Here is a 27,288-nt window from a genome sequence, read left to right on the forward strand (position 1 = left end):
ACCCCTGCATCTTCCACTTCAGGGTGGCCCCACAAATGTCCCATCCTCCTGTGGTCACCAGGATTTATCCATTCCCATAGTTATGGGGACCCTGAACTGGGAGCTCCCCACTGCAAACTGGTTCCCAGCTGCTGGACAGTGGTGTTGGACAGGGCAGGGTGGCAGCCCGTGGGGATGGGGACCAGGAGGGACATCTGGGGGACACAGGGACATCTGGGAGTGGGGGTCACCCTCAGGTGAGGTACAGGGATGTCTCCCCCAGTTGGGTGTCCCCAAAGGACACGCTCCCCTGGCCATGTGTGTCCCCTGGAGGGATGTAACCCCCAGCTCTGTCCCTCCAAGGGCTCCTCCTGACCACGTGTGTCCCCAAGAGGGCTGTGTCCCCTCATTGCACATGACCCTGGGCACACTTGTCCCCTGACCACGCGTGTCCCCAAACAGCCCCACCCCTGACCATGAGTGTCACCTGCCTGTGCATGACCCTGGTCATTTGTGTCCCCCAGCCCCGTCTGTCCCCGCAGGGCCACATCCTGGAGCCGGGGCTGTGCCATTGTGCCGGGCTGTTTGTGCCAGGCCAGGCTGGTTCCTGGAACTCGCCTGGGGGGAGGTGATAATGACAATCCCCTGCCTGTGCTCCGGGTCCCGATAAGCAGCAGCCTCGGGCTATCAGGGACCCTGCCCTGCCACACAAGGTGTCCCTGGACCCTCTGTCACCTCTGGGTGACAGGAACAGGGGCAGCATGGCCCACACTGCCCCTGGCCTGGGCAGAGCCTGGCAGGAGGGGGCACAGGGTCCAGCCCTGCTCTGAGCCTGTCCCAGGCCATGAGGCTGTGGGGACTTGGGGGCTGCAAGGGACCTCCTGGTTTGGTCCCTTTTGTGACCCAGAGGAGTCCTGGAGCCTGCAGTGTCCCCCAACCTGTGGCACAGGCACCCCAGCGTGCAGAGCAGTGACACAGGCAGTGTCCCTGAGTCCCCAAGCCCTGCCAGCTCCAGGTGAGTCCCAGGGACTGTCCCCATGGCATTGTCTCCATGCTGGGGTGCCTGCCAGCCCTGCTGCCTGCTCAGCACCCGAGGGCAGCCCTGCCCCGTGGCCCCACGGTGGCAGAGGGGGCCTGAGTGTCCCCACAGGTGCCACAGAGACCCCCGAGTGCCACAGCCCTCCCAGCAGCCATGCTGCCCCAGGAGAGCGTGGCTGGCCCCAGATAAGGAGGCACTGGGAGATGCAGAGCTGTCCCCACCCTGTCTATCTGCAGGGCCACCCTGCAGGACACAGAGGACAGGGCCTGTTGTCCTGGGTTTGGGGGGACATGGAGGGTCTGGAGAGCACAAATAAACCATTTTCCCCAGGGAGGGCAGTGCAGCAAAGCCCCCCATGCCAGCCCCAAGCTGGCTGTCACTGGTCCTGCTTGCAGGGTGACCCTGAGCAGGACAGGTGCCCCCAGACCCACCCTGCTGTCCCCCAGAGCAACGTGTGGGGCTGGGACAGGGCTCTGTGGCAGGGCAGGGGGACACGAGCTGCTGCCACCAGCCTGGCTGCTGTGACACAGCACCTTCAGCACCTGTCAGCCCTTCTCCAGACCCGGGGTGCCGCTCTTTGGGGTGGCCCTGCTGTGGTCACCCCCTGGGTCACACAGGCCATGCATGGGGCTCACTCCTGGCTCCACACTCATCCCTGGGGGAGCACCACAAGGGCTGGGGACACGGTGACCACGGAGAAGCCACCAGCTCCCAGGAGCTTTGGAGGAGCAGCCTGAGCTGGAACCTCACCTCCAGCACTCCCTGTCCCCCATCCCCGCGGGAGCACCCCCGGCCAGCAGCCCAAGCCACGCAGGGGAGCCGGGGCGGGACAGACGAGACAGAGCCCAGCAGGAGGTGACAAGGGTTTATTCAGGGGTTTTTTATCTCACGGCAGCGGGGTGGCGGCACATGCAGATAGGGCCCGGCCCGGCCCGGCACGCCTGCCCACCCGGGGGCTGATAACGGCACGGAGGGCACGGGGGCGCCCGCAGCACCCACCGAGGGTCACCCCTGGCAAAGGAGACCCCCGGGAGGGACCTGCAGCCGCCCTGTGGCACGGGGTGGGGGCAGCGAGCTGGGGGTGCAGGACCACCAGAGCCCCCGCTGGCAGCAGTGCCAGGCTGGCTGCACACACTGAGCCGTGCCAGCCACGCTGAACACGGGCACCGGGACAGGCTGGGGAGGGCACGGGCCAGCACAGGGCTCTGGGGCACTGTGGGGAGGACTGGCACACACGGGGACAATGTCCTTCACATTGTCACAAGGCAGCAAAGCCACTGGCCTAAGAGGCAGAGGGAGGGAGGGAGGCAGGGGCAGATGCACAGGCTGTGCTGGAGGAGCCTGTCCTCACCTCAGTGTCCTGCTGGTCCCACACCCACCTCTGACCACCACTCTGCTTGAGTAGTAGTGGGTTGGGAAGCGTCACAGCACCTGGGGACAGCAGGCACAGTGGCTTCACTGCCCTCTCAGGGGATGGGGGGCTTTGGCACAGCGCTACTTTTTGGTATTTGTAGTGGTGAGATCTCACCAGGGCTGAGCTGGGCTCCCTCTGTCCCCTGGAGCTCTCCCTGCTTCAGATCCTGTGAGGAAAATTCCCCAAGCATGGGAGAGGGCAGCACCCACTGCTAGTGCTGGATTGTCACCTTCCCTGGGGAAATGAGTGCCACCCACCCAGCCTGGGCAGGGCTGCTGGCACTGTGGGGGCCCTGGGGGTGACACACAGGGACAGGGAGAGCCAACCACAGGGACAGCTGTGGGCAGAGGCAGGGCTGGGACAGGGCCCAGGAGGGTCACTGAGAGAGGGGCAGGGAGCCCGGGGGAGGGGGGGTCTTGGTTCTCTTCCTAAAACTCCCCATCCCAAACCTCTGCTCCAAGTCCCAGGTGCTCACCCCAGGGCAGAGAACAGCAAGGCACAGGGACTGCAACATCAGACAAGCTGCCAGTCATAACTGGGGATGGCATTGGCCTGAGACAACACAAAGTTAATTAGAAAATAAATCCTCTCTCAGCTTTGGAATAAAAAGAGCAGCAGACAGGACATGCATCTTTCTGGCCCTACAAAATAAGGCACCAGTTACAAACGAAACTCGGATTGTCTTTGATATAAAAGGAATTCCCATGTGTTGAAGGCAGTTGATGTCTGAGTGCATAACAGGGAGTGATCTTCACTAGCTTTGGGTTGGCCAACCTCATTCCTTGGCCTCGGTGGCTTTCTGGAACAGAGGAAGCTGCAGGAGGGGAAGAGAGAAGCTGTTAGGGCTGCAGGAGGGGGAGGCAGAGCACTGCCTGCACTCTGTGGTGGTCAGGGCTGGGGAAGGAGAGGCTCCCTGGGAGGCTGAAAGCTTCCAGGGAAGTCCCTGTGCCCAGCTCACCTTTGTGAGATCCACACCAGTGATGGCACGCACGGAGTTGGGGATCTCAGCCAGGAGACGGTTCACATCAGACATGGTGCTGCCTTTCTCTCCACTGAGAATAACGATCTCATCCACTTTGGAGAGGGGAGCAGACACTTTGGCAGCGATCTGGGGAAGCAGGGTGAGCAGAGTCAAGGACCTGCTCAGCAGCTCACTGGGAAAGGTCCCTACAGGGCCTTGCTGTGCCCCCAGGAGACCTAGCCCAGTCTGGGAGCCCCCCCAGCGCACCTGGAGCAGGGGAAAGCTGCCCCCTCCTCACCTCAGGCAGTGCATCCAGCACTAGAGCCAGCTGGGCAGCTTCTCCATACTTCTGGAGCGCTTCTGCTTTCAGCTTCAGCCCCTCAGCCTCGGCCATCCCGACGGCCTCGATCACAAAAGCCTCGGCCTCTCCGATCTTGCGGATCTTCTCTGCCTCCGCCTGAGCCAGGAGGATTTGCTTCACCCTGGCAAGGGAAAGGCAGCCCTGCAGCAGCCTGGATCCCTGCAGAGAGCCCAGGAGCTGGGGCTCAGGGCAGCACTGCGCTCCCCTGCCCGGCCCAGGGCAGGGCTCACTCACTTCTCGCCCTCGGCGATCTGCTGGATGCGATAGGCCTCGGCCTCGGCCGGCTGCTTCACGGTGGCCGTCAGCTCCTTCTCCATCCTCACCACCTCCTTCTCCTCCACCTCAATCTGCTTCTTGCGCTCCACCACCTCGATCTCGATCTCCTCCTGACGGATCTTCTGCTGCTCCCGGGCGCTCTGGAGCTCGTAGGCCAGCTGGGCCTCTGCAGTCTGCACATGGGGGAGAGGATAAGAGGGGTCAGGGCCATGAGCTCGGGTACACAGACATAAGGACCCCAAAACCAGACATGACTCCTGCTATTGAACCTTTTCCCCGTGGTGACACCCCAATCCTCAGTGCTGCTCTTCCCACAGCACTTGAGCCAAATCAGCTCCAGGTTCAACCCTCCCCATCCTTTCCTGTTCTCCAAGTCCCACTGAATTGCTGCAAACAGGAGAGGAATCTGCTGCAAGCTCACAGTGACACACAGATCTGGGTTTTCCATCTCCAGCTCTCCTAACAGATGCAGGAGGAGGAAGCTGACAAGTCCCAGAGCTACCAACACCATCACAGACCCTCCAGGGAACAGCAGTGGGCTGTAGGATAGTCTCACCTTAATGTTGACCTCCTCAGTGAAGGCAGCTTTCTGCAACTCAAAAGCCCGTTTGGAATCTGCTATTTTGGTATCTGCCATGAACTTGACATCCAGCATTTCCTTCTTGCACTCTGCCTCCTGCAGAGAGGGAACAGAGAGCAGAGCTTCAGGGCATGCAGTTGGAGCAGAAAAGGCTGCTCCAGGCAAGCCCAGCACGTCTCCAGACTCACCCGAATGCCAGCATCCCGCTCAGCTTCTGCCACTCCAATGTCTGCATCCCTTTGGACAGCTGCAATCTGAGTCTTCCCCAGGGAGCTCAGGTAATCCACTTTATCATAGACATCCTGGGGAGGGGAGATAAGTCATAACCGCTTCAAATGAGTGACTCCATCTTGCTCCCTTTCCCACTGAAGCTCAGTGTGGTCAGGGCTGGGTCAGAACATGTCATGTCAGCTGCTCCAAACAAACAGGGAGGGCAGGGAGAAGGAGGCCATCCCGACATCTTCCCTCACTCCCAGGAGGCTGGGTTATCAGCCAGCTCTCTCCATGAGCCTGTTCACAGAGGCAGCTACCCCGGTGCCCTTGGCCCAGCTGCCTGGATACAGGACATGCTGTGGCGGCTGTCATGGAAACTCCCGGAGGGCTGGGACAGGCTGTCAGCCTGAGCCTTCCAGCTGCAGCAGGGGGGTCAGGGCCAGGCTCTCTCCTGCTGCTCCCACAGCTCTGCCTAGAGCAGTGCCCAGCATCTGGGTGTACCTTGATGGTGAAACTCAGGATCTCGATCCCCATGCGACCCACGTCGGGGGCTGCCACCTCCCGCACCAGCTTGGCAAACTGGTCCCTGTCCTGGTAGATCTGCTCCACTGTCAGGGTACCTGCAGAGGGGAGGAAGGTGAAGCACTTTATTTGGAACAGGTTAACCCACAAAAATGTGGGTCTAAGCTCAGCAACATCCTTGTTGTCCCTAATCTCTTCAGGCCTGGGCTCAAGGGCGTAATCCTCTGTCACAGCAGTGGCAGCAACATCTCAGTCTCACAAGTGCAACCACCACCCACATGTGCTACCTGTGGCCCTTGGGGACTCAGACATCTCTCACTGCAGGCACCGAAAACTCATTTATCACAAGGCCCAGCCACGCAGAGGGAGCTGCTGGAGGGGAGATGCCACCTCTGCAGGCAGCACAGGACGGTCCCGTGTGGCTGTGTGGTGGCAGCGATACTGCTGGGACCAGCCAGCTGAGAGGGGACAAAGCCACTCGAGGTGCCTGCAGGGGATGAGCCCCTCCATACCTAGGATGGAGCGCAGGTGTCCCTCCAGAGTCTGCAGGACCACATTCTTCACATCCTGCACGTTCTTCCCCAAGAACTGCTCACAGGCCACAGCCAGGAGCTCCTTCTCTGTCATTATCTTCACCTAGAGACAGGAGACAGAAGCAGAGGGGCTGAAGGTGCCTGTCCAGGAGGTGCAGGCACCCAGCAGCAGCAGCAGCAGCAGAAGCAGCAGTACCACCACCAGGCTGCCAGGTCCCCGTGCTACCGATGCTCCAAGGGACCACGCTGAGCTGTCCCCACGCTGAGCTGTCCCCACGCTGAGCTGTCCCCACGCTGAGCCAGGCCACTGGACCAGCCCCTGCTCTCTGTGCTGCTGCCCAAACCCTGACAGCAGCTCAGTGTGGACCTGCTCAGCAGCGGGGACAGAGCCTGACCCTACCAGACCCAACTCACAGAAATCCTACAAAAACCCCTGAAACAGCAGCTCAGCCACTGCACCAACACCAGTCAGAAGAAAGCTGGCTATTAACCACCCCTGGCCAAACCCCATTTTGTTACCTTCCTCTTCCTCCTCTTTCACTAGAACTAATTTTTCTGACCCCAAAAAGACAGAGAATGAGAAAGAGTGCGGCATGCCCAAGGAGCAGCTTGGGAACAGGGGTTCCATTCAGGGTTCCCTGGAAGGAGAGATGAGACAATAAGGCCACTGCTTTGTCCTGCCTGTAGCTGGGAGCTCCCAGACATCCTTTGCAATGACCCTAATGTGCCAGGACTTGGCTGCTCTGCTCCACGTGGTCAGTGGGGTGACAGTCCCCAGAGCTGGGACACAGCCACCCCAGCAATGTTTTTACCTCCCTTACACCAGAGCCAGGCCTAAAAGTGCCCCCATTCCAGCCAAGCCAGGGTCTTACAATGGCCCTGCTGGTCACGGGGCTGCTTTTTAAAAGCAAAGTGAATTTCAAATCCCTGTGGGGTGTGTTAGGCAGTGGAGTTCTGTGCTCTACAGCACCCAGCTACAAGGAGGGCAACCCACCAAGACAACAGCTCCTGGTGGCCATGGCCAGTCTGAGGGCTCAGGCAAAGGCTGGGCACAGGGACATTCTGTGTCTGGCAGCACCAGAGAGGGAGCAGGTCCAGAGCAGCCACACAGCTCTCTGGATCCTACAGCACCCTCTCATGGACACAGCTGGGCTGGGCAGTGCCTCCTGTCCCACAAGGAGCTGGTGGCACCCTGAATCCTGCTCCAGGGACCTTGACTGAACCTGGTTCTGAGATTTCCAAAGCACAGATGCTGTACAGGGGCTCTCTGAGAGTCCCAGTGCACACTATTGAGGGATTCACAGGCTACAGACCTCATCCTGATACCTTCTAGCACTTCCAGCTGCAAAAGCAACACAGCTCTCTCTTGAGAGTCTTGTCTGACAGCCCTCACACACAAAATCATCCCTCCAGAGCCAAACAGCAGCACCTGGCCCAGGCAGTGCCAGAGAGCAGGACAGCTGGGACTGACTGTCGTCTTCTAAGGGGACAGGAGGTGGGCCATGCCAGACACAGTGAGCTGGCCAAAACTCACCTGCCACAACCCTGCCCCTTGTAATGTTTAGAAACACCAACCCAGGCTGAGTCTGTTTCCTACTGCTGCTTCCCAGACTGGCTCTCCCAGTCAAAATGTCAAACAGCCTCAGGCAAGCATGGCAATCCTCTTCTGCATTGTCCCCAAAGCCTCTTGGGATCATTTCAGGGCTAATTTCACAGTGGTTTTTCTTGTCCCTACACGCCAGGCCAGCAGTGTGCTCTTCCCACACAAGGGGGAGTTGGGAGAGCTGCTCTGGAGCTGCACCCGGGAGTGTGAGCCCTGCACGAGGCTCCTCTCACAGCAAACAGGAGATTTCTGCAAGTATCAAAAGCAATTAGACTCAGCAGCGACATTTATGGCGAGCATCTGCCAGCAATTCCACCTCTCCAAACAATCCCCACCCTCGGGAGCTGCGGGGAGGACAGAGCACAGGGCAGGATGTTCATTAGGAGAATCCCTGTGGTACTGAGGGGCAAGGAATGATTCAGCCTCTGGATAAAGCCAGCCAGCCTCCACTGCTGAGCTCTGGCCAGCCCACGGCAGCTTGGCTCTGCATGCAATACACATCCCAACCTCCAAAGCAAAGGCTGCACAAAAGAAAGCAGAGTTGAGCAATTTGTGCTCAGCGTGTTTTGCAGGGTTTCAGGCAGGGCACTGCGACACTCAAATGTCACTGCCATCAGAGGGAGAGCCCTGGGCTGGCAGGGGATCAGAGAGCCTCCATCCAGCAATCCCCTGTGCAGGATCGATGCCTCCACACCCTGCTCCAGCCAGCTGCACTCGCAGTGAGGGGTGAGCACAGAGAATCCAATTAGCTGCAGGCTCAGGAAAATGCTGCACAAGGATATAGAGCCCAGCATGGCCTAAGGGAGCAGCATCCCAGCACATCCCAGCACCCAGCCAACACGGGAAGGAGGCTACTGGTGAGCACTCATTACATCCCTCCTCATTACATCCCTCCTCATTACATCCCTCCTCATCCTTATGCACATTAAGCACTTCTATCATTGCAGCAAACACTTTAAAAGCTGTTTCTCTAGGAATAATTTGTTGGGTTTTTTTTTCCCCTTTTTTTTTTTTCCTCAAGCCCTTAACAGAAAAACATTTGCCTCAAAAAGTGCTTCTGCAGAATTAAGGTAATCTCTGCCATGCACATCCCCAACAGCCTTGAGGCTGCTTTCTGTGTGGCAATTCCTTGGATCACAGCTTTAAAATTAAATGTCAGTGGAAAAAATGAACAGTGAGAAGAGAGAACAACATGAATGAAATGAACTGGGGTCTGCATTTTTAAATCAAGGCACTTGGTGATCCAGCCCTCTGCTACCAGACCATTTTGCAGGAAGGATTTCCCAAAACTAGGACAAAAGGGAATGCTGGCTTCAAAGAAACACCAAATACAGAAGGAAAAGCCTACAGATTTAGGAAAAAATTGTGAAGGAAGACATGGGTGCACATATTTTTGCCAATCATGCAAAGACCACTGGGGTTATGTGACACCTTAGCAGCTAAATGGATATCAAGGACTGGAAACTAAGTGAAAGATGGATATAAAGTATTGAAAAATAGAAACCAAGGGTGCTGGATCCATGAGGGATTTTCACTCAGCAGCTCCCCTTGGCTCCAGAGCTCCCCACAGGGAATGTGGCAGCCACTTGTCCTGCAACAACACACCTGGACACACAGTGACCACAGCCCTGTGTGCACTGAGAGCCACTCTTGGTTTGTCCACCCAATTGCAGAATGAGCTGTCAGGAGTAATTTTCAATCACAGCATCCAGCTGCCTATTGGAGGAGCCAAATTCCCTCAAAAACTAACATTTCCCTCCCAGCATCTTCCCCAGGGCAGGAGCTGGCCCCAAGGACAGGCTGTACCAGGACAGCAGAGCTCAGGCTCCAAGAAGTGCAAGGTTTTGGTGTGCTGCCACAAGCAGCAAAAGCAGGTTCTTACATTTGAAAAAAGCTGTAGAGAATAAAAATTCAATTCCAGCCAAAATTTTACACGCCAGTTTTAGTGCCTGGAGGGACTAAATTCTTTTTTTCAAGCTTTAACTCACCATGAAGAATTACAAGGCCCATGTGCTAACAATAACAATCCAAAGGAATATAATGCTCAATACCATCTCAGGAGGTTATGGGTCAGTCCTGTGGGGTCACACACAGCTCCAAGGGCACCACAGCACATCAGCATTCCACAAACACATCAAGTCACCCCCACACGCCTCATTTGCCACGTGGACAAATGAGACACCAGAAAAAAATGATTCTGGGAAGAGAAGTCACAACCCCCTTCACCACATGGAACATGCTGGAGCGTGTTTGTACCAACAAGGACAATGTGATTTGGTACAAAGGTTTATTCCAGAGCAGCTGGCTTCTCTCCCTGGACAACAGCAACCTCTTCAGAGGGAAAACCAGAGGTTAGTTAGAGACATGCACTCCTGAAATAATGTTTTGGAGTTACTGTACCTGTGCCACACCTGTGACAGTTATAGCTACCCCCTCCGCCGTCTCTACGTCCTCACACCTGGGCTGTAACGTCATTATCTCTAGGGAAATCCTGCCAAAAAACGTAAAATGTTTGCACATTTCCAGGTTACACACACTCAGCTCTTCCCTTTGCATCTCCTGCCCCGGGCTACCTGCTGCACTCATCGCAGGTAATGCAAGGCAGGCACTGAATGCAGCCAAGGGACCACGTCTGTGACTAGAGACAGACAGGGCAGTGTGGCCAAGAAACAGATTTTCAGATAGTATTTAAAGGTAATTTATCGGCAAAGGCTGGAATCCAGACTGGAAATTATCCTGTGGCCCTTTCCCTCCTGCTGGGTTAGTGAGGAGACAGAAGCTGCAGCACTGGGACCCCAAAGGGCCTCTGTCAGAGGCTCATTGTGCCACGCTGCCCAATGCCATGGCAGCACAGGGTGGTGTCACTGGTTTGAAAGCACAGCACAGAACTGGGATGCTTCCACCCACCTCACATGAGTGCTGGTGCTTGGCAGAACCTGACACTGATGCTGAAGAAGCCCTGGGTTAGCCCTACCACAGACCTACCCCCTGACCTGGTTCACCTCTCCCTCTATTTTTCCAGAGTCCCGTGACCCAAAGATGGAAATGAGTCTCCAGCTCTTTATGGCTGCACCTCTAGAACATCAGGCACCCAGGAACAGATCCTGCAGCTCCAGAGCTGTCTCAGTCACCCCAGGTGGGCTCAAGGTACTTTGGTCAGTCCCAGCAATCTGCTGACAGGTCACAATTTGGTAAAACAAGGAACATATTGGGCTGTGGCAGGTTCAAGGAAGCCAAGCCTGGCTCCTGTATCAGCCATAACGAGCCAGAAAGATGTTGGGAGTCAGGACAGGGAGCCACGGGGCAGAGTTTGTGTCAGTGAACATCAGGTCAAACATCTGAACCATGAAGGGGCTGCCCTGGGCTGCTGTGTGCACGCTGAGTTGCTCCAGGATTGGCTGGAAGTGCTGAAACCTATCCTGCAAGTTCTGCCTGCCTTGGCCACTGTCCTAATTAAACTGGCACACAAAGTGGGAGCTGATAAAACACATCCCACTGTCCAGGACATGCACAGGCATTTTTTGCCATGTGTTCACAGCTTTAATCAGATACTGCAGGATTTCAGCCTTCTGAAGGCCTAATCTAGACTTGGAATTTAATTTCCAAACTGTGCTGCTTCTTAGTTCTGTTCACAGGGGTATTTAGTCATTACTGGCTCCTAATGCCAGTCCTGTGCAACTCATCTGAGGTCTCTGTGCTGTATTTTCAAAGGTGACAACATCCAAAATGGGCAGGGTCTCCATGTGGAGGAAAAAGGGCTGAGTGGGAATCCATAGCAAATACTGCAGAGCCAGGCACAGTTGCAATTTTGAAATGGCACCAAATCTGCCTTCCCACCTGTCCCAAATCCTGTAGAGAATCCAACCTGGCCTGCCTGTGCCTCCACACAAAAGTGTGCCTCCAGATGCCCTTCTGCTCTCCCCCAAGCCCCCAGTGGAGACAGTGCTGGCAAGGAAAGGGTTACAGCAGGAGCAAATGTTAGGTACAGCAATGCTGAATTTGGAATTTGCCAGGAATGTACCTGCCTGCATTACCTATGAACTGTGGAGTGCCACAGAGCAAGTGCTGGAGATGGAGAAGGAGAGGAGAGGAGAGTATGGAGATTTCAGCTGTCCCATTAGAAAACCATTTGTTTTTATGTTATCCTGCTGCTGCTGCTGCTGCTGCTCAAAACTAAATAAACAGTTAGACAGGGTGTTAGGAAGCTGGAGGATTATTACCTGTGCAACCCCTGTTACGTACAGGGGGACCCCCTCCGACGTCTCAACATTCTCGCAGCGACAGAGGATGGTCAAAACCTCCAAAGACACTCTGAGCAGGGAGGAGTAAGGGTAGGACAGCAAATACACAGAGCAGTTACCACAGAGTAAGACACTCCTTGCAAAGGACAGACGAGACTTTCAGGTTTCAGCTTTTTCCCTGGTCAGTTTGCCTTTCTCCCACTGCCTGCTCCCAGGGCTCCAGAATCAGCTTCCCTGGTCATGGGAGGGAGTTTACAGCATCCAGCAGTTCTTTTTAATGAGGATAAACAGGCTGGGGGCTCGTCCCCACCCTGCACACAAAACTGTGCCATCCTGGTGTCAACTGGAGTTCTCTGTTGAAGTAATCCTTGCACATAGAAAAATTCCTTTTGGTAATAATCTAGATGCTTCTATGTCAGTATTAAAGAGAGGACAGATAAATGAAAACACCAGGGACCTGGCTACCCACCCCTGGCTAAGGCATTGAGGAGAGAAGCTGCTTCCAAGTGCTGTCCTGGGAAGCTGAATTAGCACCATTTGGCTTCCCCAAAGGCATATTAGACCGCACTGTCTCTCTCACTGCTTTTATTTCTGACCCCTAAACAGGGACAGCTTTTTTTCCCCTTGTTTTTCCCCAGTGCTCAAGGTTGCAGCAGGATAAGTGCCCAGCACCCTGCCAGTTCTAACTGTTCCTTTTGTTCCCAGGTTAATGCTACCTGGCGGGATGCCGCTGACAGCAACACAATTGCTCCTGTCTCTCTTGCTTGCAGCACTGGCAGTTCCAGAAAAAATGTCCTAATTTCAGAGAAGGAAATCTGTCTCACTCTTCATGTTAATGCAGTGGGCTCCATCTGGGGCACAGCTTACGGCATGCAAGAAAGGAGAATTAAGCCCCACATCCCACGGCATGAACGGGTATGGATTTTAAAGCAGGTTTGTTTGGATGCTGGAATTCCTGTCAAGAGCCTCATTTGCTAAATAATGGCCAGACCTCTATCATATAACAGCTCGTTCCTGGCAATCCAGTTCTTGGCCCTGGATTCAGCCTATTCTTAACTTAATAAATCAGCCTCCCAAATGTGTCTGATCTTCTGCACTGGGCAGGTCAAGGTCCTGCACTGCTCTTTGTGCTTCTCACAGAAGAAGAGGAGAAGTAAGAACTATTTGTTCAATTAGCAGTTCTCCCAACAAGATGTCTCACAAAAATTTGGGAATGAAGCTTGTCTGGCTCCAATGCAGCCCTTAAACGGTGAGCCCACAAGCTGGGCTTTTCCTTCCTCTCTCACCTCCCATCATGTGCACAGTGAGGGCAGCCACATGCTCACTTTGCTGGTGGCAACACAGATACAGGGAAAAGAGGCTGGAAGAGGCTGGAAGGGTTAACTACAACCTCTGGCCATCACTCAGTGTAAAACTCAAAAGTCACATCTTTATCCTTTTCCCTGTTATTTTTTTACACAAATGGAGGAAACCTGTATCAGTGAACATGAGGGACATACTGGAAGGGAGCATTCCTACACATCCTAGACACAAAGAGCCGTATTAGCAGGACAGCAGCACTACCACAGCATGTCAGTTCAGAGACCAGACTGTAAGCAGCAGCAAGCAAAATCCACGACTGAGGAAAGGGAGAGAAAGGAAATCCCATGGTTTTAAATGGGAACAGTCTGCTCCCAAGGTGACAGCAGTCAGCAGATCTTTACAAAGAGAGACTTGAGGAGCAGAGGGGGGCACTGGTGCACTGCAGGCCACGAACTGGTTTGTTACTGGGTGAGGGGTTGGGCCATACTGGGCAGAGTTTGGCTCCTCTTGTAGACACAGAGGCTGTTTGAAAAGCACTCCAGCTGAAAGCATGTGATTTCTTTTTTTGTGTGTGTCTTTTGCACTGTGGCACCCAGCTGTCCCCATGCCAACAGCCAGCAAAGAACTCCTGATGCTCATCCCTGGTTTCATACACAGTGCTTGATACAGTGCTCCTAAAAATACTGCTGACAGCCCCACTGGGATGATTTCGCCAAATTCCCACTCCAAAAGCCCACAAATAACAGGGGTCTCCTTACCTTTGGGTGTCAGTAATGCACCACCAAGCCCAGGCCCAGCCTCCATACACATATTGCTTCTCATCAGAGCCACAGCAGCCACCTGCAGAGAGCACAGAGACATCAGGATTACACACATGCACGTGCTCTGGGACAGGGAGTAACTTACAGGCAGAGGAGTTCCTCCTCTTCCTCCTCTCCATGGGCTTCACATGGCAGTTTTCCCAAGGCAACCTTTTTTTGGAATTGTCTTATAAAGTTGGAAAATAGTATTTGTATAATTCACTATGACCAACAGTAACACACAGAAAGGGACTGTATGCCAAACCAGGGCTTTATTTTTTCAGGCCTTTTAGCAACTAGAATCAATATCAGAAATCCACCTCCTTTCCCTCACACTATCTCAAATTCCCATAGAAGCTCTCAAACCAGAACTGGAAGAGAAAAGAACCTCTGAGCTCCCAAAAACCACCTCCTAATTCTGGCTTGTGCAAGTAGCACAGTGTCTGATGCTTTGATGGTCAGAGCTGGATGTGCCCAAGGTTCAGGCAGCCTCCAGAACTCTTCTGACACATTTAAGATTTGATCCTAGTGAAGGCAGAAGATGCTGTCTGGATTTTCATATCTTTGATTTAAAGAACACGACACCTGCTGCCTTTCAAGAGAGCACCCTGCCAGTGATCAGATTCATGGCTGGGAAGGGAGGAGCTCTGCAGTTCCCTGGCTCGGACCAGGGCTGGGAGCTGCTGACTCTCAGGCAGATGGAGCCAGAATTCCCTCTCTCAGCTGCTCTCCACAATCACTCTTACTACAGCAGTGCCCGAGGGCCTCAGCAAGGCGAGTGCTGTGCAAACACAGCAACAGCCAGCTCCAGCCCTGAGGGACAGATCTCTGCAGGCAAGACAGAGCAGAGGAAGAGCAGGAATGCAGAAAACAGAGTGGCTCTGGGAGCTTTGGGTTGTGGGAGGGGAAAGGGACAAGGATGAAGCCAGCAGCCCTTTCAAGAGGAATGACCAGTATTGTTTGCATAGGTCAAAATGAAGAGCAGAAGCAGCACACATCCTGGCCAGCATGCCTGCAGGGCCCTCTGACTGCAGGAGGGGACTCTGTCCTCCTTGTTCTCCTCCTCTTCTTGCTCCTTCTCTTGCTCCAGTTCCCTGTCATTTAGCCATCCTCTGCCTACTTCCAAACAGTCTGCTTCCAGACACTGGCCACACACTGCCTGCTTCACTGGCTTCCATGCAGTGTTAGACAAACCAGCAGATCTGCCCCACCTACAATTCTTGCATTTCAGGAAGAATTAAATGCAAAGGGGAAAAGGCTTCACACCCTTTTTCAGATCTCCTGTGCTGCACAGCCTAGAGGAATACTCTCCTGTCACCTCTGAGCCAGCCTTTGGATAGCTTTTTCCTGTAGCTGGAAGGGGATTTCAGCCAGGCAAGCGTTGCAGAAGCTGATGATACAACATCCTGCAGTAACCACAATGCCTTTAACATTTCTTGGAGGGCGTCAGCCCAGTTAGCTCAGCCTTTCAGCCAGGCCCTTGTTTTCCAAGAACAGGAAGGGAGGTGTTCCTGGCACTCAGGAAAAGCAGCACCACATGGAAAGGTATTTTATTTCCCAGGGTCTATGTAGTCTTTACTGAACCTCTGTTAATTTTTTCTTAATAATATCCTGAGAAAGCTCTGCACCCTAAACCCACCATTGTTACAGGAAAGTGCCTCTCCACACAGATGTTCCTCTTCTTCTGTAGGAAATGCAAGGAAATACCTTATTTAGTATCACACACAAAATGAGCTCCACATTTGCTTCCTGGTGCTACACAACACAGCTGCGGAGCACGGTCTGCTGAGCTAGATTATATGTCAAAAACTGTTCAAAGCCTAAAAAAACCAGGGAAAACTAACACATTAAGGAGGAGTGGGATGCCAGCCAGCTGCTTTCACGCATGCTGGACGTCTGAGCGCAGCAGAGCTCCGTCCTGGCAAGGCTGAGGAGCTGAGGGCTCATTTTCCATGGCAGTCCTGCCGCCTCTTTCTCAATTCTCAGGCAGCAAGTGAAAAAGGAACCAACAAAGCAAAAACCTTTGCAAGGCTAGAGAATAAACCCTCTTGCACAATGAGATCTGGCAGAGAAATTGCCTTTCCCAGCTATAATACGCCCACTGTTCCAGCAGACTGGGTCTCACAGTGGCTTCCACAAACATCCACGGTGCCGCATCCGGGGCAGTGTGCAGGGCCACAAATGGAGGATTCATAGCCAGGGAGCTGCCAGCCAGCTTGGCCTCTTCCCAATGAAGGGCTCCCATGTTCAAGCAAGAATTCCCAGAGCCAGGAGAAAGCACGTTGTCTGTTTGTTTGGGCTTTTTTTTTTTTTTTTTTATTATGAAATAAGATTAATCGCTTGGGGGTTGGTAGATAAAAGGAGCTCTCAGCAGATGCAGGAAGTGAGCAAGGAAGAACATGAGCCTCAACAGTTTTGGGGACACAGGGCTCGAAACATCAAAGCTGGGATGATCTGAACAAGCTCTGTGTTGTTTGCTCTCCCAGGTAACTCGGGCACTGAGTTACCTCTCTGGCAGGAAGTGGTGAGCTTTCCAAAACCAGGTCATGGTAAACAGGCTGCTGAGTGCAGACAGACCAGGAAAAAGTTGGTAATTGAAAACAGGTACTGACAAAAGATAATGCAGACATAGAGGAAGGCAAAAGCATGCATAAAGAAAATCACATCCTAGAGCAGGGCCCAGAGTAAAGTCAATGTCTGGTTCTTAGGTCTTGCTCTGTGTATAAATTAGGCTTTGTTCACATGCAGAAATGGTACAAAGTTAACAAAAATTAATTTAAAAAGATGCAGGGTTCTGAGTTGAATCCATAAAAGCCTCTGATGGTCACTGAAGCAGATGAAGGCAGATTACACTGGCTATCTTGTTCTGGATGTGATTTATATGAAAATGACTTAATGAGTAACAAGGCTATAGAGTGAGTTTAAAAACACATTTAATAACTCATCTCATAAACAGCAACTCAGAGAAGACAAACGACAATGAAGCTACACAACAAAATCACTGAGATACTACCCCAAAATTCCTTTTGGAAACCAAAAGGAAAGGTCTGAGGCTATTGTCCACCTCCACCTAACAGGTTTTCCAAAGAGTAGTTTGCAAGTCCTGGAGATTTAACAAGCACATGACAAGGGAAATCTTGAGCCCTATCACATTTAAAAAGGTGAAGAAGCAGCTCCTGAGAAGGAAAGATCCCAGATGAGCTGGGTAAGGGCCCTTCTGAGCACTTATGACTTGAGACCAGCTGCAACACTGCCCTCTCAGCAACCCCTGAGCATCACAAGCAGTGAGAAACCAACTGTGGGGAAAGAGTTTTGGCTTGCAAAAATGACAAACCAAAATCTACAGGAGCACTCAGTTAAACCTGGCAGGTGACCACCAGTGCCACTGCAAGTTTCCTGCACGGCTTGCCTGGTGCAAGAGGTGGAACACCCCAATCACAACCCTGGAAAACAGTTTGAACTGAATGAACTGTATGAACACAGGGCAAAACCTCCTGAGACCCAGCTGAAGCTGCCTGCTCCTTCCCACAAGCTCCTATTTCTTTTGAGGCTGAAGAACTGGAGTTACACCATCAGTGTGAGGGTTCAGGTGGCTCTTGCTGCCCACCACATCTTTCCACAGGACTTGGCCTGGACCTTCTCATTCCACTTTCATGCAATAGACTCTTCTCACCTAAATGTAACTTTTACATTTCTCCTTCCATAACTGCACTGGGTTTTGTTCAGCCCATTGGGTCAATCTCCAGAGTTTGTTTTGATCCTGATCCAGCTCTTCAAAGCTCTCGAACCCATTCCCAGCTCGGCCTGCAAATTCAATAAGCACATTCTCGATTCCATTATCCAAGCCAAAACAAGGAACTTACTTGATAAATTCTTTCAGCTGAACAGTGAGCTACTGTCAAGTTTCCTGGCAATGGTCCTCCAGGAAGTTTCATATTTATTTCATAATATCTGAGAAACCAGTTCCTTCTTGCACTGTGGACTGTAGGTCTCTTGCAGGAAGGGCTTCAAGAACCTCAAGAAATCCTTATTTCAGGCTTTCAACTTAGAAAAGTAACATGAAAATAACACATGAGCAGTTCTTGAAGGGGTAAGAGGGATGCAATAACAGGATGGAAGAGCTTAGAGCAGTCCTGGAAGGGTTACACACCCCTGACTGCTGGCATGCAGCAGGAAATGTCTACACAAGACTAGAATTAACTGCTAACTCTTCTCTGACAGACACCAAGGAGCCCCAAAGGGTGTTGCACCAAACTAAAATTTGAGAAACTGGGCTGGAGCATATTTCTCAAGCTGATTTCTGCTCTCCTGAGGAGGAATCAGAATAGCTGAACATGGCAAATACCTCTACTGGTCTTCTCGTAGGTGTTACAAGCAACATACTTGTCTCAGTAGCCTCCTAGGAGATAAAGTTGGGTTGGCTGGGTTGCACTCCCCTGATTTTTTTCCTCCTTTCACTCCCTAAACTTTTGCTGAAGTAGCAGTTTGTTCTGACACAGGAACAGGGAGGGCTGTGCCCACTTCTCCCATCACGTATTTCCAGGTGTTCCCCTCAGAGCTCCTCTGCTGCAGCCCTTGCCAGCCAGAAGGGAAATGCTTCAACTGTAGAGACTTAGGCAACACTGTTTGGTAACTGTTAGATGAATATGGCAACTATAAATACAGACTTCCTTATTGTGACACCGTGGAAATATTATAGCGCTGTATTTAAAATCAGCAGATCAACCCTTAGCCACAAAAGCTGCATTTAACCAGATTTTAACCCAAACCCAGCATTTCACAGCCCATTTGGCTGGTGGGAACATTCAGATATGGGGATGAACAGGTACTTTGTGCACCTCCCTGAAAACTCCACCAGCTCCAGCTGTGCTCAGAGTGGGCCCAGATGTGCCAGGCTCCTGCCAAAGCCTCCTCAGACCTTGCACCAAGAAAAGTCAGACCCACAATCTGGGGAGACTCAAGGCTCTTCCTTACAAATCCTGGGCTCCACAGCTCACGGATGGATCAATCAGCAGTGCAGTTTCTTAGAAGGAGGTCGGTGCTGCTCAGCAGGGGAAGCACAGCAGCGCCAGCAGAGTGCTGAGCTGTGCCTGGGAAGCAGCTTCCCAAATAAGGCTAAAAAGCTCCACGTTCCCAAGGCACAGCTGGCTGCTCCTGGAGCACTGGAGGAACTCGAGTGTCTCACAAGAAAGTGAAAAGAAAGAACAACCCTCCTCAGAAAAACCCACATGCCAGGGCAGGCCCAGGACTAAAGACCAAGTGGCACAGGATGAGTAAAGAAAATAAAGAAAACCCTCCCACCAAGTGAAGTCGGTCAAATAACTACCACACGACAATTCAAGACTGCATGCTAAAAGCCTGCCTCTAATAATATTTGGTTTATTTAAATTAATTTAACTAAAATTTATTTTATATTATTTTGGCTTATTGTTAATTATTATTAGTTTCTCTTCCCCTTCCCTTCTCTCCCTAAATCCAGCTTAGTATCACACAAATTAATGCTGTCCCACGAGGTCCTCCTTGCTTTTCCCAGAAGGAACATGGCTCAAGTTCCTGGAATTTCAATGGCTTGGAGCTACAACCTCTCACTAATGCACACAGCACAGAGGAGCTGCAGGGCCCTACAGAGCCCTCAGGATTCAGCAAGTATCTGCAGACTACACTGGGCAGCAGCTGGGAAAAACCAGCACGGTGGCAGCTCCAAACCCCATCCCAAGTGGCAGAACCCAGGGTGATCTCTGCTCCCTTCCCAAAACGCAGCTGCACTTTGGGGAGTGTCCTGGGCTGGCTGCTCCTGGAACTGCAAGCAGATGCCACAAATTCCTGCTGGCTCATCCTGGAAGCTGTGCTTTGTAACAGAAGCAAACCCAAGCTTTGAGACTAAAGGGCATCCCAGCACACCTAGCACAGCTTGCCATGAATGTGGCATTTCACCAAGCAGTGCCAGTTTTGACAGGGTTCCCTTTGGAGGGAGGCACAGCATCAGCTTTGGATCCCACTGGGAACTGCAGACCAGGAGAACTGCAAGGAATTCTGCTGCTCTGGGCAGCTGCTGGGTGGGGTTTGTAACTCCTTAGAAGCCACCAGCAGAGTGGGCATATTTGTTTCCAGAACTGCAGCCTGCTCCTGGCATCTCCTCAGGAATTCCCGTAAAGGTCTGTCATCCAAGAGAGATGAACTGATAACAGATCAGCCACAGCCTGCTGGAGGCTTCGGCTCTAAAACCACAATAACACAGTTGCAAGTGTGGCAGAGCTGTGACTGGAGGCACATCCTTGATGTTCAGATGTGTTTTCTACCGGTGCTCATTACCTTGCAGCTGGCCTCAGTCTGCCACAGAGGGAAGCTCCCAGCCCTCGCATCACCTAACAATAATTAATCCACTTACAATTATGAATTAATAATAACCCTGTCTGCACAAAGCCTGGTCCATGCCAAAGAGCAGCCTGGAGCTTCAGCAGCAGATACAGGCTGAAGCAGCGACAGGTTGAATCAGACATGAGGGATTGGGATTTCACTGCTGGTTTGTTTAACCCCAACCTCAGTCACCTCAGTCAGATGCTGGTGACATTCCACACGTCCAGTGGGCATCACCTGCATCCAGTGCCAGCACCACCGAGAGTCCAGGTGATGTTCTGGTGAGGAAGCTGCAGCAGGATGTGATGGATGAAGATGGGCACTGCAGGGCATGCCTGCAGCGCCCTGCCCCGGGAACAGAACAGCTTCCTGCCAATGCCAGCCAAAGCCTGTTTGAGCTCTGCTGGTGCCAGTGCTGGACATCACCTGGAATCAGCAGCTCCTGCCGTGGCCGCACCTCGCCCGCTGCTCTGCGCTGCTGGGACCCTACCCCGGAGCCTCAGCTCCATTACAGCATCTCCCATCTCCCTTTCTATTCCCAAATCACTCAGGGCCCCTCCATGACAGGGATCCCTCCTAGAATCCCTCGGAGTCCCAGGACCCCTCAACTCCCCCTTCCTTGCACACCCCATTACAAAGACCCCCTCCAACTCCCACAGGCGTTCTCCATGACAGTGTCCCCCACTGACAGGGACTCCTGAGAGTCCCCTCACAGACAGAACCCCTCAACTCCCCCTTTCCTTGCACACCCCATCACAAAGACCCCCTCCAACTCCCACAGGCGCTCTCCATGACAGTGTCCCCCTGACAGGGACTCCTGAGAGTCCCCTCACAGGCGGGACCCTCCGATTTCCCTCTCCCAAGAGGCTCCATCACAGCGACACCCCCCCAGTCCCCCCAGTGATCGAGACCCCTCAAAGCCGAGAGCTCCCTCTCAGCCACGACCCCCAAAGCCCCCTCCCAGGGCACTACATTAGAGACCCCCCCAACCCCTCAGGATCCTCCCATGGCAGGAACCACTCAAACCCCTGACAGTCCCCTCACAGCCAACACCCCCAACTCCCTGAGCGTGCCCTCCATGTCACCCCGCAGCCCCTCTGTGCCGGCCGTACCTGACACCACCAGCGCCTCGTTGGGCCCCACCGTGTGGCAGTTCCCCATGACGGCCCCGCCGTCGGCCGCCCCCACAAGCCCCCGCGCCTCGCACGGCGGGGGCGCGGCCCGCGGGCGCCGCCATCTTGGGGAGGTCGGTGCCACACCCCGGGGGCGGGGCCGGGCCGGGCGCGCCGCCATGTTGGGCGCCGCGTGCGCGGGGGGAACATGGGGTGCGTGCGCATGCGCGGTGTGCAAGGGCGGGGCGTGAGCGTGCAAGGGACCGAGTGTGACGGTGCGTGGGTGTGCAAGGGATGGGGTGTGTGGTACTGCGTGTGTGTGTGACACTGCGTGGCTGTGCAAGGGATGTGTGTGTGATACTGCGTGGGTATGTGTGACACTGCGTGGCTGTGCAAGGGATGTGTGTGTGATACTGCGTGGGTATGCAAGGGTTGTGTGCATATGACACTGCATGGGTGTGCAAGGCAGGGTGTGTGCCCTGCAGTGTGCGTGCAGAGCCGGGTGTGCTGCTCTGCACACCCACACTGTGCACACCCGCATCCCCTTGCACACTCACCGTCACCCTCCCAGCTCTGCTGCACACACAGGCCGTGCTGGGCGTGCAAGGCCGCTGCCCCTCGCTCACCCCATCCCACACCCACACAGGACCCCCCGGGCTCCCTCATCACCATCATCACCTTTATTGCGCGGTGGGAGCAGCAGGGCCCTCCCCATGTCCCCCCAGGTGTCCCCCCGGTGTCCCCAAGGCCAGCAGGCGCTCGCTGCCCTCCCAGAGCTCCCGTGCCAGGCGGTCATCGCGCCCCGCCGGCCATGGCACCCGGGGGCCGCCGTGGGTGAAGTAGCGGCCGCTGAAGGGCTCGAGGCCGTCCCGCGTGGCGCAGTCCAGCACGGCCTGAGCGCCCTCGGCTGCCTCCAGGAACAGCAGCCAGGCCAGTGGCACCAGCAGGGCCTGCAGCCACAGCGGAGCGTGCCGGAACAGAGAGGTGTTGACGAACCCTGCGGGAGAGTGGCACGTGTGGGGTGTCCCCCTGCATGTCCCAGAGGATGGGCACATAAGGGAGATGCCACAGGCAGCATGGCTGTGACTGTCCCCAGGCACTGCCATGCTTGTCCTGGCTGTGCAAGGCTGGGCTGTGTGGGTGTGTCCCAGGTGAGGACAGGTGCAAAGTGAAGGGACAGGAGGGAAAAAGGGAAAGAGGAGGATAAAGAGGAAAGAGGAGAAAGGAACATGCAAAGGGACACATGAAAAAGGACGTGCTGTATAAATAGATGTGTTGTGCAAAGGGACACTGTACAGGGAACACTGTATCGAGGAACACAAGGGGACAAGGTCCAAAGGGACATGGCAAGATAAGGGACACGCCATGAAAAGAGACACTGCACAGGGACACATGCAAAAGACCACACCATATAAAGGGACACATGCAAAGGGCCACATCATGCAAGGGAGAGATGCTCCCCGTGCAGGAATTCCCATTGAAGAGGCTGCAAAGCCCACAGAGGGACAGCACTGGACACAAAGGTGATCTGCAGCTCACAGACACCAAGGGTGGCTGGCTCCTACCTGGGTGCACGGCGTAGCAGGTGACCTGCGTGCCCTGCTCGCGCGTGGCCAGCTCGCGGGCGTGCAGCACGTTGGCCAGTTTGCTGTCACAGTAGTCCTGGAAGGTGGAGAAGAGCCCCGAGGGCGGCTGGCCCAGGCGCTCGGGGCGCAGGCGGCCGGCGCAGTGGGCGCTGGAAGCCACGATCACCACCCGGCTGGGAGCGCAGCTCCGCAGCCGCTCCAGCAGCAGCTGCGTCAGCAGGAAATGGCCCAGGTGGTTCACCTGGAACGGGAGGCTGAAGCCATCCTCCGTCGTGCCCCCGGCGCTCACCCCTGCGGAGTGAGGAGGCAGTGGCAGCCTGCGGTGGGGCCTGTCCTGCGGTGCACAGGGGGTTTTTTGGGGTCCCAGCACTCACCCGCGTTGTTGATGAGGAGGTGCAGCTGGGGCTCCTGGCGCAGGAAGGTGCTGGCAAAGGCTCTCACCGAGCGCAGGCTGGCCAGGTCCAGGTGCATGAACAGCACCTCGTTGTTCCCAGTCTCCTGTGGGCACAGCGGGGGCTGGGGCAGGGCCTGGGGCCGTGCCCTGCCCTGGGTGGGGGCTGGAGGCGGCCAGGGGCAGGGGGATGCTCTGGGGACTGGATCCAGCCCAAGGACTACAGAGTGCTGGGACCCTCCAGCATGGGAGGCTGCAGCCCCCGCCGTGGTACAGTGTGCCCCACCCTGGAGTATCTCGGGGTGCCTGGGGATGTCCTATGGGGGTGTCTGAGGGGCTGTTCCTGGGGTGTGCCATGGGGTACCTGGATGTACCCATGGGGGTGTTTTGGTGGTTAATAATGTGATGCTTAGAGATGTCCTGTTGTGTGTCTTGGATGGTGTCCAGGGGGTGTCCAGGGATGTCTCTTATGGGCATCCCTGAGCTGCTGAGGGGATGCCATGGCAGTGTCCTCAGGGTGCCCATGGAAGTATCTGGGGGTGTTCATGTGATATCCAAGGATGTCCCAGGGGGTACATCGGGGGTGTCCTGGAGTTGCCCGTTGGGTGCCAGGGGTACCCTGGAGGTGCCCTAGGGTTCGGGGATACCCCGTGGGTGGGAATGCCGGTGGTTCCCGGCGGTGCCGGCGCTCACCCTGCGGATGCGGCTGGCGGCGGCCTCTCCCCGCCGGGCGCTGCGGGTCGCCAGGATAACGCGGGCCCCGCATCGGGCGAGCTCCAGCGCCGTGGCCGCGCCGATGCCGCTGCTTCCCCCTGCGGAGCAGAGCGCGGGGCTGAGCGGGGGCCGGGGGCCGCAGCGGGGCCCGTCCCGGCTCCCCGCCGGTCGCTCACCGGTGACGATGGCGGTGCGGCCGCGCAGCTCGGGGCGGGCGCGGGGCCGCGGGGCTGAGCGCAGCCCGTGCCGGAGCAGCGTGTACAGCGCCAGCAGCAGCCCCACGCCCAGCAGCGCCCACCCCATCCCGCCGCCGCCGCCGTTCCGGGCAGCCCCGGGCCCGCCCCGTTCTGCCCGCCCCGCCCCGCTCCCGCCTCCCCGCCCCGGCGGGACGGACCCACGGGCGGACGGGCACGGGCTGCGCGGCTCCAGGCCAAGGCAGAGCTGGATTCGTGGCGTGGTGCGAGCAGAGACGGAGAGAGGGTGAGTGCGGGCCCCCCATCAATAGCCCGGGAGAGCGGTGCTGCCCCCAGAGGTGGGAGATCACAGAACCTCGGGGGTGGTTCTGGTGGGAAGGGACCATCGGAGGTCATCTAGTCCAGCCCCCCTACTCAAGCAGCGGCCTCTAGAGCGCTGAAAACTGTGCCTGGACAGCTGAGTATCTCCAGGGATAGGCAATCTGCCACCTTTTGGGGCAGCCTGTTCCAGTGCATGGTAAAGAAGGTCTTCCTCATGTTCAGGTGTAACTGCCCTTGCTCATGTTTCTGCCCTTGCCTCTCCTTCTATTGCTCAGCACCCCTGAGAAGAGCCTGGCTCCATCCCATCCACTGCCACACTCCCTTCACATCGATATACTTGAGAATAAGATCTCCTCAGTCTGCTCTTCTGCAGGCTAAACAGGCCCAGCTCCTTCAGCTTTCCCTCATACATGAGGTGTGCCAGTCCCCTGGCCTTCCTGTTCACCTTCAGGCTATGTCTCTCCTGTCCTGAAGAGCCCAGAACTGGAAACACTTGAAGTGAGGTTGAGCCACGATGAGTTGATATCCCAGCACATTGCAGGGGTTGGACTTGATGACCTTCAAGAGTTCCTCCTACCTCAACCAATTCCATGATTCAATCACCTTCCAGTCCTCACCCTCTTCCCACAACATCCCAGGCAGGACACCAGGGTCCTTCCATGCCCCTCCAGCCTTGACTCCCAGCTCAGGCTCCTCTGCAGTCAGACACTCTGGGGAAGCTCCAGGTTGTGGTGACACGAGTGAAGACAGACAATCGAGAAAACAGAATGTGAAGTATTTTTTTTTTATATACAGAATACAGGAAAGTTTCTGTAAAGTCTAAAACGTTACAATTACTATGTACAGTGGAACTAGCTGTTCTGCTGCGGGGAGGTGGCAGAGAAACAAAAGAGACAGACAGGTTACGACAAAGGATCTGCTACAATAGACAATTTGAGGAACGTCATACCACATGTAGCACTGTACACAGCTTTAAAACATTGAAAAATGCCATCACTGATGTATTTACACAGAATCCAACACTTTTCCTTATCTGAAATAAAAAATAGGATGGACACCAGGAAAAGAACTCATTTCTCACTGCCCATAATACACAGTAGCTACTTGTAGTGCAACCATAGCAGGGAGGGATGGGAAAAATAACTGTGGGAAGAAGAGCGCTTCTTTACATTAAATAAAACAATGATATTGTATAGATTTGCTGTATGAAAACTGTATTTCTCTTTTAATATAAAACTATTGTCACTGGCACAAAATAGAACAAGTTTCTGATTATTTTACAACTGCATGGGAACTATCTGTCAGAGAGAGTCCTCGAGTCAGACAGCGGTCACCCCTCGCTCTGACGCGTCCTGCTCTCACTGCAGTTTTCCTTTTAAAATGAAATGTATAGTACAAATATATGTGCAAATGCCCCTAAAACTTGAGCAAAAAAGAAAAATTAAAAAAAGTTAAACGTTCTTCATTTCATGCAAACGGCGTGTGAACAGTCTCTGGGCCGACACAGAAAAATCCCACCTCGGTTTGTACATTTTTGCATTGTAAAGAGTCTGAGGGCATTTTCCTTGCTCCAAAAAGCTCTCTTCCTAAAAATTCCTAGGGAACTGAGTTGGACCGCAGCACGGGCACCTGGTGGGGTTTCAGAGAAAGCTTCTCCTCCAAGTCCATATCTTGTACTAAGGCAGTGTCCCCCTTGGGCTGTTTGGTCGCAAATTCGGTGATGCTGAAAACGAACTGCAGGCAGCCCAGCTTGATGTAACTGCCGTGGTGGAGCAGGGCCGTGCCCTCCCAGCCAGCCCCACTGCCCCCGATCAAACTGGAGCTGCTGGCTTTGCAGTTACAGGGTTTTCGATGCTGCCCTTGTGCCTGTGAATTCATCACAGCAGCTTCTTCATGCGCCTCCTCTTCCTGTTTTCTGCTTTTATGTCGTTCTGCAAAAGAATAATAAAAAAAGAAAAGGTAAGGTTTGGGCAGGTCAGCAGCAGCTTGTTTTCATCAGAAGGGGTTACTGCTGAGGTACCTCATGGGTAAGATCCTCCAGCCATGAGGGATTTCAGTCTGCAGTGAGCAGCTGATCAAAGGGAAATGGGAATCTCCTCACAGCCCTGGAGAGGTTGAGGCATTTACATATCTATTTTGGCAGCCCAAAAAGAGGAAGCTGATCAGGTGGAGAGCAGGAGTGAGCCATGCAGGGAGAGAATGCCTGCAGCACAGCCCAGATTTTCTCACAGCCTGGGAAGGGAGGACATGCATGGGGAAATGCCTCAGGCTGCTCCAAACTGGCTGCTCATCGAGACCTGGAGCTTGGTAACTCCTGCCCTGGAGGCTGGAGTAGGGTTTAGGTCAGGGCACAGAGCTCCCCGGGCTGCAGAGGAAGGTCTTGTGTAACCCCATCTGAGGGCTGTGGCAATGCTCCCCTTTGTGCAAGGGGTGCACCAGGAGAACAAGGGGCACCAACAAGGAATTGGTTTCCACCTGCTCCTGCCCCCTTCTCAATTAACTTTCTTGGTGGTCGTACAACACTCACTTATCACACTCTGCACTTTGGCAACAATACTGCTGGGAGGAGTGGGTGTCATCTTCTCCGAGAAGTCACATGAATACAGAACATTGTCCACTGTCGTCCCATGCTCACTGTAGTTCAACAGCTCGTAATGCTTTGTATTCTGGAAAGAAAGGGAGGAGGAGGGAATCAAGACATGAATTCACAGAATGGTTTGGGTTGGAAGGGACCTTAAAGACCATCTTGTTTCAGCCCTGTGCCATGGGCAGGGACACCTTCCACTAGA

General features: G+C 54.3%; 3 protein-coding genes across 4 annotated transcripts in view; all 3 read right to left on the minus strand.

Moving 5' to 3' along the window:
• Positions 1-1,875: 1,875 nt before the first annotated feature.
• Positions 1,876-21,426, minus strand: FLOT2 (flotillin 2). Of its 2 annotated transcripts, none has more exons than XM_030962848.1 (11): positions 21,294-21,426; positions 13,783-13,864; positions 9,882-9,972; positions 5,858-5,981; positions 5,325-5,443; positions 4,799-4,912; positions 4,587-4,706; positions 3,989-4,203; positions 3,692-3,875; positions 3,391-3,540; positions 1,876-3,246 (listed from the first exon to the last, which is right to left on the minus strand). In XM_030962848.1, the coding sequence occupies exons 1-11, from the start codon at positions 21,340-21,342 to the stop codon at positions 3,208-3,210; spliced, it is 1,287 nt and encodes a 428-aa protein (XP_030818708.1). In that variant the 5' UTR covers positions 21,343-21,426; the 3' UTR covers positions 1,876-3,207. The 2 variants fall into 2 exon arrangements, with proteins under 2 accessions (XP_030818708.1, XP_030818709.1); XM_030962849.1 differs by lacking the exon at positions 9,882-9,972 and adding an exon at positions 11,702-11,792.
• A 532-nt stretch (positions 21,427-21,958) lies between these two features.
• DHRS13 (dehydrogenase/reductase 13) lies at positions 21,959-24,301 on the minus strand. The gene is made up of 5 exons (XM_030962850.1): positions 24,161-24,301; positions 23,964-24,082; positions 23,254-23,377; positions 22,859-23,170; positions 21,959-22,290 (listed from the first exon to the last, which is right to left on the minus strand). The coding sequence occupies exons 1-5, from the start codon at positions 24,285-24,287 to the stop codon at positions 21,974-21,976; spliced, it is 999 nt and encodes a 332-aa protein (XP_030818710.1). The 5' UTR covers positions 24,288-24,301; the 3' UTR covers positions 21,959-21,973.
• Positions 24,302-25,248: 947 nt separating this feature from the next.
• PHF12 (PHD finger protein 12) overlaps positions 25,249-27,288 on the minus strand; it is a 31,816-nt gene continuing 29,776 nt past the window's right edge. The window contains exons 14-15 of the mRNA XM_030962558.1: positions 27,027-27,165; positions 25,249-26,430 (exon numbers count right to left, since the gene is read on the minus strand). Of these exons, the coding sequence (XP_030818418.1) occupies positions 26,096-26,430; positions 27,027-27,165 (474 nt within the window). The 3' untranslated portion in view covers positions 25,249-26,095. The remainder of the gene's footprint in view (positions 26,431-27,026; positions 27,166-27,288) is intronic.

Source organism: Camarhynchus parvulus, chromosome 19, assembly GCF_901933205.1.
Source record: "Camarhynchus parvulus chromosome 19, STF_HiC, whole genome shotgun sequence".
Taxonomy (NCBI): Eukaryota; Metazoa; Chordata; class Aves; order Passeriformes; family Thraupidae; genus Camarhynchus; species Camarhynchus parvulus.

Excerpts from the sequence above, each read along its gene's own strand:
- FLOT2 (XM_030962848.1), bottom strand. The coding sequence starts at position 21,342 with ATGGGGAACTGCCACACGGTGGGGCCCAACGAGGCGCTGGTGGTGTCA. Across the intron at positions 13,865-21,293 it reads CGAGGCGCTGGTGGTGTCAG|GTGGCTGCTGTGGCTCTGAT; the intron begins GTACGGCCGGCA and ends TGCTCTCTGCAG. Across the intron at positions 4,707-4,798 it reads AGCGGGATGCTGGCATTCGG|GAGGCAGAGTGCAAGAAGGA; the intron begins GTGAGTCTGGAG and ends CCCTCTCTGCAG.
- DHRS13 (XM_030962850.1), bottom strand. The coding sequence starts at position 24,287 with ATGGGGTGGGCGCTGCTGGGCGTGGGGCTGCTGCTGGCGCTGTACACG. Across the intron at positions 24,083-24,160 it reads CCGCACCGCCATCGTCACCG|GGGGAAGCAGCGGCATCGGC; the intron begins GTGAGCGACCGG and ends TCTGCTCCGCAG. Across the intron at positions 23,171-23,253 it reads CCTCCTCATCAACAACGCGG|GGGTGAGCGCCGGGGGCACG; the intron begins GTGAGTGCTGGG and ends CTCACTCCGCAG.